Source organism: Vanellus vanellus, assembly GCF_965231255.1.
Source record: "Vanellus vanellus genome assembly, chromosome: 1".
Lineage (NCBI taxonomy): Eukaryota > Metazoa > Chordata > Aves > Charadriiformes > Charadriidae > Vanellus > Vanellus vanellus.
The window spans coordinates 174,929,250-174,942,588 of NC_138905.1; the positions used below are offsets into that span (position 1 = coordinate 174,929,250).

Genomic DNA, 13,339 nt, shown 5'->3' on the forward strand with positions numbered 1-13,339 from the left:
TGAGAAAAGCTTGAAAGGAAATGGCTGTCATAAATAAATAAACTGAGTATTCTGTCTTATTAATATAATCTTGATAATTCAAATTTCGTTTGAATAGGTCAGGTACAATGAAATTTGGAAAACAGCATTTAATTGCATACATTTCACTCTAAATGCTTCAGTAAAGTTCTGATAAAACATTATAGATCTTTTTTTCTTCAACAGTGCTGTGAAGTAGTTTTGATACCATTTGAACTATTAGGAGTTGGTAGATATTACTTATTTTCTTTTAACTAACTGGTTATATTACATCCTTAATGGCACACGGTAAAAGTCGCATGCTTTCTTAGCTTCTGATCAGTAAGCAGCCAGAGGCAACATAGCAAGTCTTCCAAAAGCAACTGTTATAGCAATGTAGCGATGTATAATGAGATGTGTTTTGAGCTAGTTTCAGATGGAAGATTTCTTTGCATCTCTCATATTTTCAAATTTTTGAAAGGACTTAGCATGTCCTGAACCTATTTAATTTCATTATGACTGTATTTAAGCATTATGATTTGTTGGTTTGATTCATAATAATAAGAGGAAAAATGAAAAGATGTTCTCTAACATTTTCGTACTTTTTTAAAGGCCAAAAAGCAAAAGTCAGTGGCTTGCTTTTGAATGCTTTTAGTCTCTAGTGCATGCTATTAGAGCATTATGCACCACACAACTCGCTGAAATTCAGTAAACTCTTTTTTTTAAGCTCCTGATTTTTGTAACATGGCTTAAAACTCTTTCCTGCTAAATCTTGATCACATAAAGTGATACTGCTTTCTTGATAGAAAGTTTTAAAATAAAATCTCTTTTAAGGTAATTACTGATTTGAGAATATTCAAAAATATACATCTGTCTTTCTCTAAACTGTCTGAGAAAATGATGTCCCTGCTCATTGCAGGGGAGGTTGGATTAGATGACCTTTAAAGGTCCCTTCCAACCCAAATTATTCTATGAAAAGAACTGTATTTTTGTTAAACTGTCAAATCTGATCATGCAGCCTTCTAGGGGTGTATGATTCATGCTGCAAAAGATGTTCAATTAAGCAATAAATACTAAAGGTTCTGTAGATGAAATTGTGAAATAATCCATAGCTGCTCATCATTTTCTGTTGATTCAAGTAACTGAATGACATAAGGAGAATGTAGTAAAAAAAACCCCTCTGTTAATACACAAGATTTTTGGAATCCAAAGCTATTCTACCAGTATTGGTTTCAGAAGAAGGGAACAGACTGGAAAAGGTCTCTTACATGACTGAAAATACAAATGGAAAATCATGCGGCTGAATTAGTCATTGTATTCTTGTTCAAATGAATGTCACATTACTCTTATTGTACTCAATTTTTGTTCAACTCACGAGCACACAGACTTGGCAACTCCGATTACCTTACTTTGTCATGTTCAAGCATATAGGCTTTTTTCTAATCATCCCTTAATTAAGTATAATCTCCAGTACATTTTGTAAAATTTATTTAAGGTATCTTTTTTAAAGAAAGCTTGAATTGTATTTCATCACTGTATTAATAGAACAGTGAACAGCAAAAAAAAAAGGCGTATAATTTTTCAGCAGTGTTGATTTCACCCTCTTGTCCTCCTGGCACATATACCCTATTTACATTTTATGTTTCTTTGTAGACCTTAACTATATATTTTATGATAAAGCAAATATTGAGTATCTTAGATCTAGTAAATACAATACTTCTGTGTATTTTGATCAAAGCTATTATATTTAAAGACGATTTTTCACAGGAAAGCAGAGATCCATTGTATCTGCCAAACTATTCATTTGGGCTGTGTTCATTTATCTTCACAAGAAAAGCTGTATAGTCAAATCCTTTCCTGAGAAGCTGCCATGTAGCCATTGATCTAAAATCAAGCATCCAATCCATTGTTGGTAATATGGTTAGGAGACTATGAATTTAATAGATGGTGATTTTGGATAAGAGTATGAGTCTTAATAGATTGATGTTTTGGATAAGCTTCTTCCTTCCCTGGTGGTTACTTTTCCTTCTGTCTTGTGACATGAGGAGTGGCTGGGATTGTTTAGCCTGGAGAACAGGAGGTTCAGGGGAGACCTTATCACTCTACAACTACCTGGAAGGAGGTTGTAGCAAGGTGGGGGTTGGTCTATTCTCCCAAGTAGCAGGCAATAGGACTAGAGGAAACAGCCTCCAGTTGCTCCAGGGGAGGTTTAGGTTGAATATTAGGAAAATTATATTCACCCAAAGGGTTGTTAAGCATTTAAAAGACATGTAGACTTGGTGCTGAGGGACATGGCAGTGCTAGGTTAATGGTTGGACTTGATGATCTTAAAGGTCTTTTCCAACCTAAACGATTCTATGATTCAGTTAACTGTTTATGAAAAAAATACTTGTTAAGTTCTGATAGAGAGTGTTACATATAGGGACTAGATTACACTAGATTCTAGCTTAGTAGAAAGGTACATACAGCATAAAACAGTAGGGAGAAACAGAATTTTATCTTGGTTAAGCTCTGGAACTTGACTTATTTTTAAAAATATTATTCTGTATATGTTTTTGTTACTTCATTTTAAATATCAAACTTTATAATTATAGGGAATATTGTACCCTACTACCCAATTTTACTATTATATTCACCAAACACCATAGGCAAACAGGATTGAGAAACTGCAAGTTTTTCAAACCACTCTTGCAGTGGGAGAAAGAAACAAAATTAGTATCCAGACTGCAGTGTTTGATCACAGAACCTCAGAAAGCTGAATGTTCTGTGGAAGCATTGAAGGACATTCACAATAGATTTCTACCATCATTTTAGGCATGATGGAAAGCAATTGGAGAGTAAAATATCAAGATGGTTGTTTTAAGAAAAGCATTAGCTTTAAGATAAGCCTTAGCTTTGGAAAGTAATATTGATTGAGATTTTAAATGCTTCTTAATGGTCTGTCAATTTTTGAAGGTGAAATGAAATTATTTATTTATTTATTTGTTTCTGAAACTTAAATTCTATTGGAAAAAAGTATGAATTCCTGAAATTATTTTTAGGTTTTGGAAAGGAAAGCTTGAAAAGAAAAAAAAAAACCTAAATCTACAGATGGTAGCATAAGGACTCAATATAAAGCTTGTACGCAGTGGTGTTGTCAGAATGAAAACTTTAATTCCCAGGTACATGCCTGATCTGTTCATCTAAACTGGTGTACAGTGTGCTAATAGACAGGAACATCTGAAGTTCCCAGAGCAAAGGAGACCTTCCAGTTTGATCTTCTCAGTGTTGCTAAGCCGGCATGGTCCCACTTCACTGCTGCTGGCTTCTTTTTTATGTTTTACACATACAGCTTTATAGCATACAAAAGCAGATCTTTGAAATAATACTTAAATATTTTAGGTATGGATAGTCCATGTTTCTCTGTACAATAGAAGTCCATCACAAAATAGGAGATGTGCTGCAAAGTAATGTAATTAGTCCGTTAAACTATGTTGGATGCCTATGAAGTACACTCTCATGAGGGAAATGTAGGCTTTTAATAGTTGTCATAGTTTTATGTCAAATTGATAAGAATTCACTCTGCCAATCTTTCTATCTAACACTCTCCCCACCTTCCCCAATTTCCCAAAACATATCTCACTAGTGCATTGGTACCTCTTTCAATTTTGGGTAGAGGTAAGAAATTCTAAAGAAACGCTGGTGTTTGACAATTTCCCTGTTTTTGTCAAAATTGCAAATCATTTGTAATACTGAAACTTGATGTAAGCAGAAGTTTTGCAAACAGTATATAGCTAGGTGATTTGCTTCTATTGTGAGACAGAAGCATGGTTTTACTTTTAACACATTAATGTTTTTTCAAGGAGTTCAGAGGAGGCAGGCCAAGAGTGTTTTGTTTTGTACTTGTTTCTGCTGAAAGGGATTCATTGCCTTTTTTTAACTACTGTTAAATTTTAATGTGACTGCTGTCTAGTGATTTCACTTGGTTCCCCTATCAGGATGGGGATAGGAAATAAGATTTTGATACCTGTCTTCATACAGATAAAATGGTTACTTTGCCAAAGGGATTCTGTCACAAATACCAATTATATAATATTACTATATATGTACTATTAATTCTTTCATATGACAGGAACAGTGAAAATGTCTTTGAAATGGGCAGAAAACAGTTTATGGAGAAAAGATGGGTTCTTTTTCATGTTTTCTGGTGATTAAAAAATGCTGTCCTAGCTGTTCTGTGGGAGGAAAAAATGCACAGAACAGCAGTGTTCATTTCTATAGTACGGGCAATTGGTTATAAAATTAGCGAAGTCTCTCTGGCAGCTCTATTTGGTTTATGATAATTCACAACAAACTAGTAAATGCATTGCATATTTTGTAAAACTAATGAAACCTTAGCAATCTTCTTGCAGCACTCTGAAATTTTTGGCTCTTGTAAAGAGTGCGATTTTGATGTGAAAACTGGTGAAATCGCTCTGTGCAAGTGAATTGCTTTCAACAATAGTGAGCTGAGCCCTTCTGCATGTTATCAGTTCGGACGGTGACTACAAGTCCATGTGCAGTTGTCTTTCAATAGTTGAAATTATCTTTCAGAACAGCAGACCGTCTTGCTATAAAACTGTGGTTTGTGGTGGGACCAACTACTGTTTCTTTGTAACAGAAGTGTGGGATTTTTCTGTGCGCGAAGTCTCAAGCTTTGTAAGAAATGTCTGGCTCTTAATTTCAGTAAATGGCATGACACACTACATCCATTTTGAGCTTTTGACATACTAAACTGTTTTTGTTTAATGGATGATTTGCCATGGTGAGCAATGGACTCAAGTTACTTGATTAGGAAAACAAAATTTTCCCCTTTTGCAAAACATTCTACCAGTAAATTTATTTGTGGAGAAAGTTTGCATTATAGTACCTCGAGCTTCTTCCTCCAGTGTTTCTTTGTTCCCGTTTCTTTGTTGATATATGTCTTTTTTTTTTTAAACTTTGTTGCTCAGAATGTCTTTAATGCTAGCCAAGGAGTAAGGGATTTGGACTTTTTTTCATGGACTTCCAAAGCTTTACCCCCTAAGGTGAGTTTAAATGACAGGAACAGTCACACTGTATCTTGTGTTTTCAGATTGTACCTTATGACTCAACTTTCTGCTAAATATTCTTTGAAGTCTGTTTTACTTTGAATTGTTTTTACAGGAAATAGCACATTTGCATAGAATGCTGTATCTGTGTCTCTTCCTTTAGGATGAAAAAAAAAAAAATACCAGGGCAGATTATTGAATTTTCATGAATTCATAAGTAGCACTCTTCTTTTTTAATGAACCAAATTAGAAATTCAGAGAGATGACCTAATAACATAATAAAGTATTTCATTCCCTTTTTGATGGAGAATGTACTATTAATTTTTTTCTATTACTGGAGGGTGTTCATGAAGTTGCAGCATCTAATAAGATGGTATTTGTATGAGTAAAGCCACAGACATTTAATAAATACTCAGCCCATTCTTAATCTTTGTTTACAATTATATAATTATAGGAACAAGTTACAGAATCATAGAATGTTTTAGGTTGGAAAGGATGTTGAAGATCATTGAGTTCCAACCCCCCTGCCATAGGGGGTTATGTTATGTACAGTTAAGCAATTTAAATTATCTACAAAAGTGCTTGTCTAAATTTCTTTACAGCAGTATAGTGTTTTTGAAATTGATTTTTTCATATGAACTTTGTAATGAAGATGACACTCAATGTTGTACATAGTGGTTTAGAGATTTAAAAACTTGGTTTTCACCGAATCTTTTTCCCCAAAATAGCAAACTTTATATCAAGACCTAGACAATGTTTAAGCTTTAAAACATACAGATTTTTTTTTCCCTTGAATCTGTTTACCTCAGGTTGCATTAACTTGCTTTGAAAGTTACTTATTTGCAGAACAGATTCATTTTTATATAAAGGCTTCTTGGAAAGACCGCTGTGTTACATTGGTTATAGTGCACAGACTTCAATACAAAAAAGCTGAAAAAAACTGATAATTTGAGATCAGAAGAGATTGCATTAATTAAAAAAGAAGTAACATTAGCAGAAGTTTGGTTTAAAACTGATAAAAGAAAGTATTCTTTTGCACAGCAGGAAGTGAACTCCTGGAAGGGGATTGTGGAAGGAAGGAAGTTATCAGCACATTCAGAAGAAATTAAACAAATTTACAGAAATCACATTGATAAATGAACACTATAGAAAATAGGTTATACCCTTTAACATCCATAATAAAAAAATTTTAAATGCTGTTGGTATATAAGGTACAGACCATTAATAAAGATTTGTATGCTACTTCTAAATGGCATCACTGGCTTCATCCTGTGGGGAGTTACTTAGTTATTAGCTTTCAGGCGTTCCTTTAAAAGCACCTATGACTTGAATTATAAGCATAATAGAGCTTGTTCCTCCTGCTTCTCACTTGCTTTATTCTGATATAAGTGTGCGTTACATTACTCCTGTCCCTCATATTTTTCTGTACAGTAGCCTTTTTATTAAGTTATGGCTGGCTGAAAAATCTATGCTAATATATTTCTTCTTTTAGTAGCTGCCAGTTTTTCTTGGTAGGAATCTCAAAAAGTGTTTTATCAGTTCAGCTTTGGGTATATATTTCCTCTGTAATTGGTACCAGGTGAAATAAATTTGCAGGCTATTTTTGTTGTCATAGTGAAAATAATAAATATGCACCAATATTTACATGTGCATTTAAGAATCTATGGTGTTGCTGTTACTCTTTGTCGTAATTTTACCTTTGCTCTAAGTTAACAATATATTCTAAATGTGAAATCAAAAAAGAAGCCTATCATTTGGAAAGAGATAATATTCCCATTCCCTTTACATAGTCCCAGACTTCACAAAATTTCACAAATACAGCAGGAGGAATGAGTGTGCATCCCGATAAGTGTCGGTATGAAACAAGGTTTAGGGAAAGCAGCTAGAGTAAATAATTTGTCTCTAATGGTAGATGTGAATTATTCATTTTATATAAATGGTGACATTTATACCACTTTCGTTTCGAGAGTAATAGGATGAGTTTTCAGTTAATGTGCAATTTATTAGTAGTTAGTTGTTTATCGTTGCACGCTAAAATTAGCAATGTAACTAGTATCTCTTTTAGCTCTGCAATTTAGCTATTGTAGTCATGAAATAAGTATTTCTTATCTAAAGAGTTCAAAGGTATTATTAATAGGTTTTATTCTGTTTTGTTTTGTTTTGCCTTCTTTTAACTTCTCAGGAATCTAGGTCTAATACTGATGATTTTTTCAAAGACCTAAATTCACACTGCCCACAGGAAGCAGTGATGCAAGAACAAGATATGCCATTCCTTCGAGGTGGACCTGGAGTGTACAAGGTAGTGAAGACTGGCCCGTCAGGTCACAACATCAGAAGCTGCCCTAACCTTAGAGGTATCCCAATTGGAATGTTAGTTCTGGGAAACAAAGTCAAGGCAGTGGGCGAGGTATGGATCCTTGTAGCTTCAGTTCATGTCTTCATAGATACCAGTATATAACAGTAATAAACGCAACCAAAGAATCTGCCCCTGTACAGGTTTGCTTTTCCAACCTTCATGATAAATACTAACCTTTGAACTTGGTTTATATTATATATACTAATGCGATTATGTCTTTTGCCTTTTAGATGTGTGCATTGATTGGAATAATGTTAAAATTGTGCTGCAGTTATGTATGCTTGCTTATATATTTCTGTTACAGTATTCCTTACAGAATGATGTTTCTTGTTCTACTTTTTTGTCATATTCTTTGAAAGAATTTTGTTGCATTGAAAAAATGTTTTTCTAGCACCTAACCAATTAACAAACTATTCTGTTTCTCTGTATTGATTGTATTCATTTGTTCAGTTGCTGAACTGTTGTTATTGTTCCCAGTTGTCCAGCTGTGGTGTTTTATGGTTAGGAAGGGCTTACGGATGAAGTGTGTCATGCTATTTCCTAAATATAACGTCAGGAACAAAATTAGTACTCGTACAAACTTTCATATATAACTTGGTATTACAATTCTACTGTTGCAGCCACCAATAGAAAGGTATATTTTGGTGAATATCTCCTTCAAGCTTTTTTGGATGTTCTGAAGTTATGGTGTTGGTGTTTTGCTTCTTCTGAACATAAACAGGTCTAAGATTTTTAGAAACATACCTAATTGTAAATGTGCTATAAATGGTTTTGGTCTTTCAATCTGCCTCAGCCTGTGGCCTTAATTTAAGAAACATTTTTTAACATTTGCTTTATAATATAAAGATTGGAATAATTGTGTTTTTCAGATACGATAATTGATGAATCCTGCTACTGAATTATCTGAAAAGTCAATAAACTATGCTTTTTTTATGTCTGTGCATCAGGTGACTAATTCAGAAGGTACGTGGGTGCAGATGGATAAGAACAGCATGGTAGAGTTCTGTGAAAGTGATGAAGGCGAGGCATGGTCGTTAGCTAGAGACAGAGGTGGAAACCAGTACCTCCGACACGAAGATGGCAAGTTGTTGTTTTGTTTTGGTTTATTGAATTAACTTAGAAAAAATAAGCAATCTAAACAGGACAAATAAAGACAAAACTGAGTTTTAAACAGGTATACCATTAATTTAAACTTTTCATTTGAGTTACTTTACACAGTTGGATTTCAAGGTTGTTTATAAACACTAAGTGTTTTTTTAAAAGAACAGTTAAAGTATTTCCCCATGTTTTCTTCTGTGCTAGTTATGGATCATATTTTAACTGTCCTTCTTTTAGCTATGGGGATAATTTTTGAATAAGTAATTGTGTATTTTTGTTAGCTTTCTTTGTTCTACTTTGTGTCTCTATGAAAAGCAGAGCAGAATGAATTACTTATGTTCCTTTAGATTTTAAGTTTAGTAATTCTGTCACAGAGCATCCTGTTAAAAACCTGTTAACAGGGTTTTAGCATTGTATTTAAAATTAATATCAAATTAGTTAACTATTCTAGTTAGCAAAGTATGATTGCATTCTTTTAAAAAGCAAAATTTCTGTCCTGATAATTCATGCTCAGATTGGGTAAGACCTAGAAATAATAAAAGAAAACATAAACAAGATGTTAGTATACACAGTTTTTTTTCTTGCTCCCCCCTGCCAAATCATCCTTCTTATTGATCTCCCTCTAAACAGACTACCATTACTGGTCTAAAATACCTCTTTCACCCTGAATGCTTCATGTGAACAACTTGAGGTATTCTGAAACTGTTACGTCATTAACAGGTAGCCAATCTGGATGGGTTCTCCTGTGCAAGATTATGGGCTACTTATATTCCCTTAAAAGATGAGACAGGAAGTATTATGTCAGTATCTATACTTCTGGAGGAGATCATCTGTCCAACCTCCCTGTCAGTGCGGATTCGGCTAGATCAGATTGCTCAGGCCCTTGTCTAGTCAACTTCTAACTATCTACAGTCTCTCTGGACAACCTGTACCAGTATTTGGCTTGCCTTCATGGTGAAAAGTTTTCCTAATACCAAATCACAGTTTCCCATGCTGCAACTTCTGTTTATTGTCTCTTGTGCTATCGCTGTGAACCTCTGAGATGAGTCTGGCTTCATCTGAACCCTTCGATTAGGTGGTTGAAGGGAACAGTAAGATCTCATATTAGCTTTCTCTTTTTAAGACTGAACAAAGCCAGGTCTCTCAGCCTCTCCTTAGATGTTGCGTGCTCTACTGCCCTGACTGTCTTGGTGGCCTCTGCTGAACTCATTTCAGTCTGTCTACTGATGGGGAGCCTAAAACTAGACACAGCATCCCAGCTGTCCAGTGTATTCCTCTTGTTTTTCCAATGTCTAGTAAAAATTACTATGGTTCTTCGTTAGCATGATTTTGTTACAGACATTCTCAGAGTGAAATATTTAAGACTCTTCCATTGATATTAAAATTGTGGTAGAGTTCTCTAAAGGCTGGTTGGTTTCAACTCACTCGAAGAGTTAGTTTCTTCAAGCCTTCTTTTCTTTTTTTTTCTTCAACATATGTTTCTCTGTTTTCTGAATAAACCTGGACATTTTCCATTTATAATCTTCCGACTCCGTTTATGGGATCTAATGCATCCCTTTTGGAAAAGATGTCTTCATGAAAAACCTCTACCTCAGCAGTCATGTTCTGCTTGTGTCTTTAGGTGCTACTTATTGTCAGCCTCTTAATTGTTCATTATAACAAACTCTCTGCCCTTTTTCTGATTTTGACATTTTGTGCTGAAATTATTTCACACCTAGGTACTCTGATATTTATCATCACGTTACCATATTAAAACAAAGTAATTCCTTGCTGCTATGTAACTGTTTGTTGTAGGGGACTGCTGCTTGACTTTAAGGTATAAAACATTCTGGAAAGAAGGAGAATAACCAGGAATTTTTCATAAAATGTATGAATTGTGAAGAAAAAAAGTGTTTAGTTAATACTTAGCACAGTACCTTTTTTGAAGTCATAGATTCTCTGTTTTTAGTTATGTTTGGTAACGTCAAGTTCTAGGGTGCGCAAAGAGCCCAAGTAGATTCTAGAAACTAAGTAGTTGTGAATTGGAACTATACCTTACTGTTGAAAGTACACTAATGCAGTGGTAAGGTTGTTAACTTCATCGTTTTCTATCCTAATATGAGACTGTTTGCTTTTCCAGTAGAAAACCATTTCTGTGAAGTTAATAAATTATGCAGTGTGCAAAAACTTCCATTCAAGATTACTTATTTTAAGGAATATATATAGCCTGCATTTAAGTCACTTGACAGTACTTTGTGTACCTTAAATACTCTTCAGCTTCAGTAATATTTTTCATCCTTTCTGTATGAGAAATGATTTCTCGAGGCATATCTGTGCTTTAAGACACAATTCCTAAATTTGGAAGAATTTAAACAAGACCCTCGTTTGAAGGTCCATCTTCAATTTCTTGATGTGCAGTTATTGAGGGACGTCTTCAAGTGCATCGATGTTCTCACATAAGAACAGAAATGCAAGTTCCAAGCTTTGAGGACAGAACTCTGTAGTGGGATTTTTACAATCCAATGCATTGTGATACCATCTTAGATCTTCTGGTGCAAGTACTATGCCTTGACATGCCTGGCTTTGTTCTTTTCTAGATGAGTCTCTTTTTTTTAGAAGTAGGGTGAAGATAGATGGCTCTTGTGCATCTAGCTAAAGCAGTTTAAGTAGTTATTGTTGCAATTAGTAAAATATTTCAATCTATTCTATATTCCTTATCCATCTCAGTACAAAGTAAAACTAATGAGCTTAAGCCACATCTGAAAATGATTTAAACTGCTTTTGTTTGCCATGAAATTGATTAGAAGTACTCTGTCATCAGTTTCAATGCTTTCGCTGAAGGGAAATAATTAGCATTTGGAGGAGCTCCAACTAGATTTGCAACTGTCTATATTTTTATCCATAAATAATACCATCTTTCAGATTGCTTTTGGATTTTCATTATTTACTAAAATGATAATTAAATTCTCAGAAAGAAGTAGGATTTGTCAGAGACAGAGCAAAAGTCACACTGAATGCCCAAGTCTGTAGGCAGGTATCCAGATACTTTAGCTGAAACACTACAGCAAGATCTAGAGTTGCTTATACTTCAGAAAATTCTGGATTATTTCTTTTTTTAAACTGAGTTTAAATTTCCAACCTTCTCCCTGATTTTTTTTTTTTTTAATTTGTGCATATGTGTTATATAAAAGTCCATACTCTGAAATGCATTTCTGGCCTGAGATACAGTTTTCTAAAAATGGCTCTTAGAGCTGAGTTGTGATTTTTTTTTTTTTTTTTTTTAATTGAATCTACATTTAAAAAAAGGAAAAGTTGTTCAAGGTGGCAACTTGAGCATTTAACCTGCATTTGGAAGATTGATTGTGAATCCCTAAATGCAAATAGTAAAGTGGATTCTGTGTCTCGTTTACTTTGGCTCTTTATTTGTTAAGGATATTTTGAAAGACCCCAGGTTGGTTTTAGTTGGAGGTCTTTTTAGTACCATACGGAAAGCAAAACTGTAGTACTCAGTATCAGATATGAGTAAATCTGTCAGGGGAAAAAATGTTTTCTGTCCCGTGAACTAATTAAGGGGATAACCAGGATTAAAAGTTTATTGGCTCCGAGTTGGTCACTCTGAAAACCATCTTTTCTTTACCCTGCTTTGTCGAAAGAATTTAACATATGCTGTCCAAAGAATGAACGTTGAATGATGGGATGTTACTAAAAACCAAACTGTCAAGCCTGTTCCTAACTGGCATAAGATAGCAAAGCTGGCAGCAACTCAGTCAAACATAAAACAGTCTGCATGGTATTAAGTCTTCCATCTTTTTATTTTTAGAGCATGAGCTCTAAAGAAGAGATGTGCTTTTCTTTCTAAGAGAATGGGGTAGAGTGGTAGAGTGCTATCTATGGAAAAACAGTATCGCTCCTTTGCCTTGTGTTTCATCTTTCCAATATAAATCACTTACTAAGAAGGTCTAATTCTGAAGTGATGTGCTTTTTTTACAGAGCAAGTCCTTCTAGATCAAAATGTTCAGACTCCTCCCCCAAGTCCTTTTTCAATACAAGCTTTCAGTAAGGGGACAAGCTGTAGTAATGGACAAGGGTTTGATTATGGCCTTGGAAATAACAAAGGTATGTTTTTACACTCACATTTTAGAAAATTATGTTTTTCTTAACTTTGCTTATATTTCTGTTACTAATTTCCTATTCTTTTAGGCGCCATCAGATGTCTTCCCAAAGACATAAGCAGCAGTGCAAGGAATTGCAAGGGGTTTTACAAAATATGTAGTTAACGTTGTAACTGCTTTTTTGTCTGCTTTAATTTTGTTCCGTCCAAGTACTCCGTTAAAAGTTGCTGATGATCCTTTTTAAAGTTACAGTTGAGGCTTTCTATAGTGGTAGGCACAAAGCTATAATGAAGAAATGAAAAATAGATGCTTGTAAAACAAGATGTGAAAATTATTTAATTTAGAAAGCATGGGTTTTAAAATGATCAGAAACATGTATAAACACTTGACACCTGTCTTGACTTTTTTTAAGTGCCTTTAATGGGATGACGAGATAAAAGATATCATTTGAGATTTAAGTTGTAAACCTGAAGTTACCTTTCAGTCACATAGATACCAGTTACAAATGCTGGGAAATAAATAAAACCTTGTTAATTTTACTGACATTAAATAATTGTTTCTTTTAACCATGGTTTATTCTGTTGGCAAGATGTAAATATATATAAGCCATCACAGTAAACTCAAACTGCATGCCTTCTGTTCATTTGTTGATTAGATCTAGAAGATTTAATAATACAGAAGGGACTTCTGCTGAGGCAGGTGTCCTTGAGAAATATTAGGGAAACATGAAGCTTTGTCATTCTGCTCTT

General features: G+C 34.3%; 1 protein-coding gene across 1 annotated transcript in view; it reads left to right on the forward strand.

Annotated features, from left to right (window-relative positions):
* Nucleotides 1-13,339, forward strand: part of MYCBP2 (MYC binding protein 2) — a gene marked incomplete at its 5' end in the record, with an annotated part of 208,140 nt that overhangs the window by 141,077 nt on the left and 53,724 nt on the right. The window contains 2 exons of the mRNA XM_082498138.1: nt 8,349-8,481; nt 12,469-12,594. Coding sequence (XP_082354264.1) covers nt 8,349-8,481; nt 12,469-12,594 — 259 coding nt within the window. The remainder of the gene's footprint in view (nt 1-8,348; nt 8,482-12,468; nt 12,595-13,339) is intronic.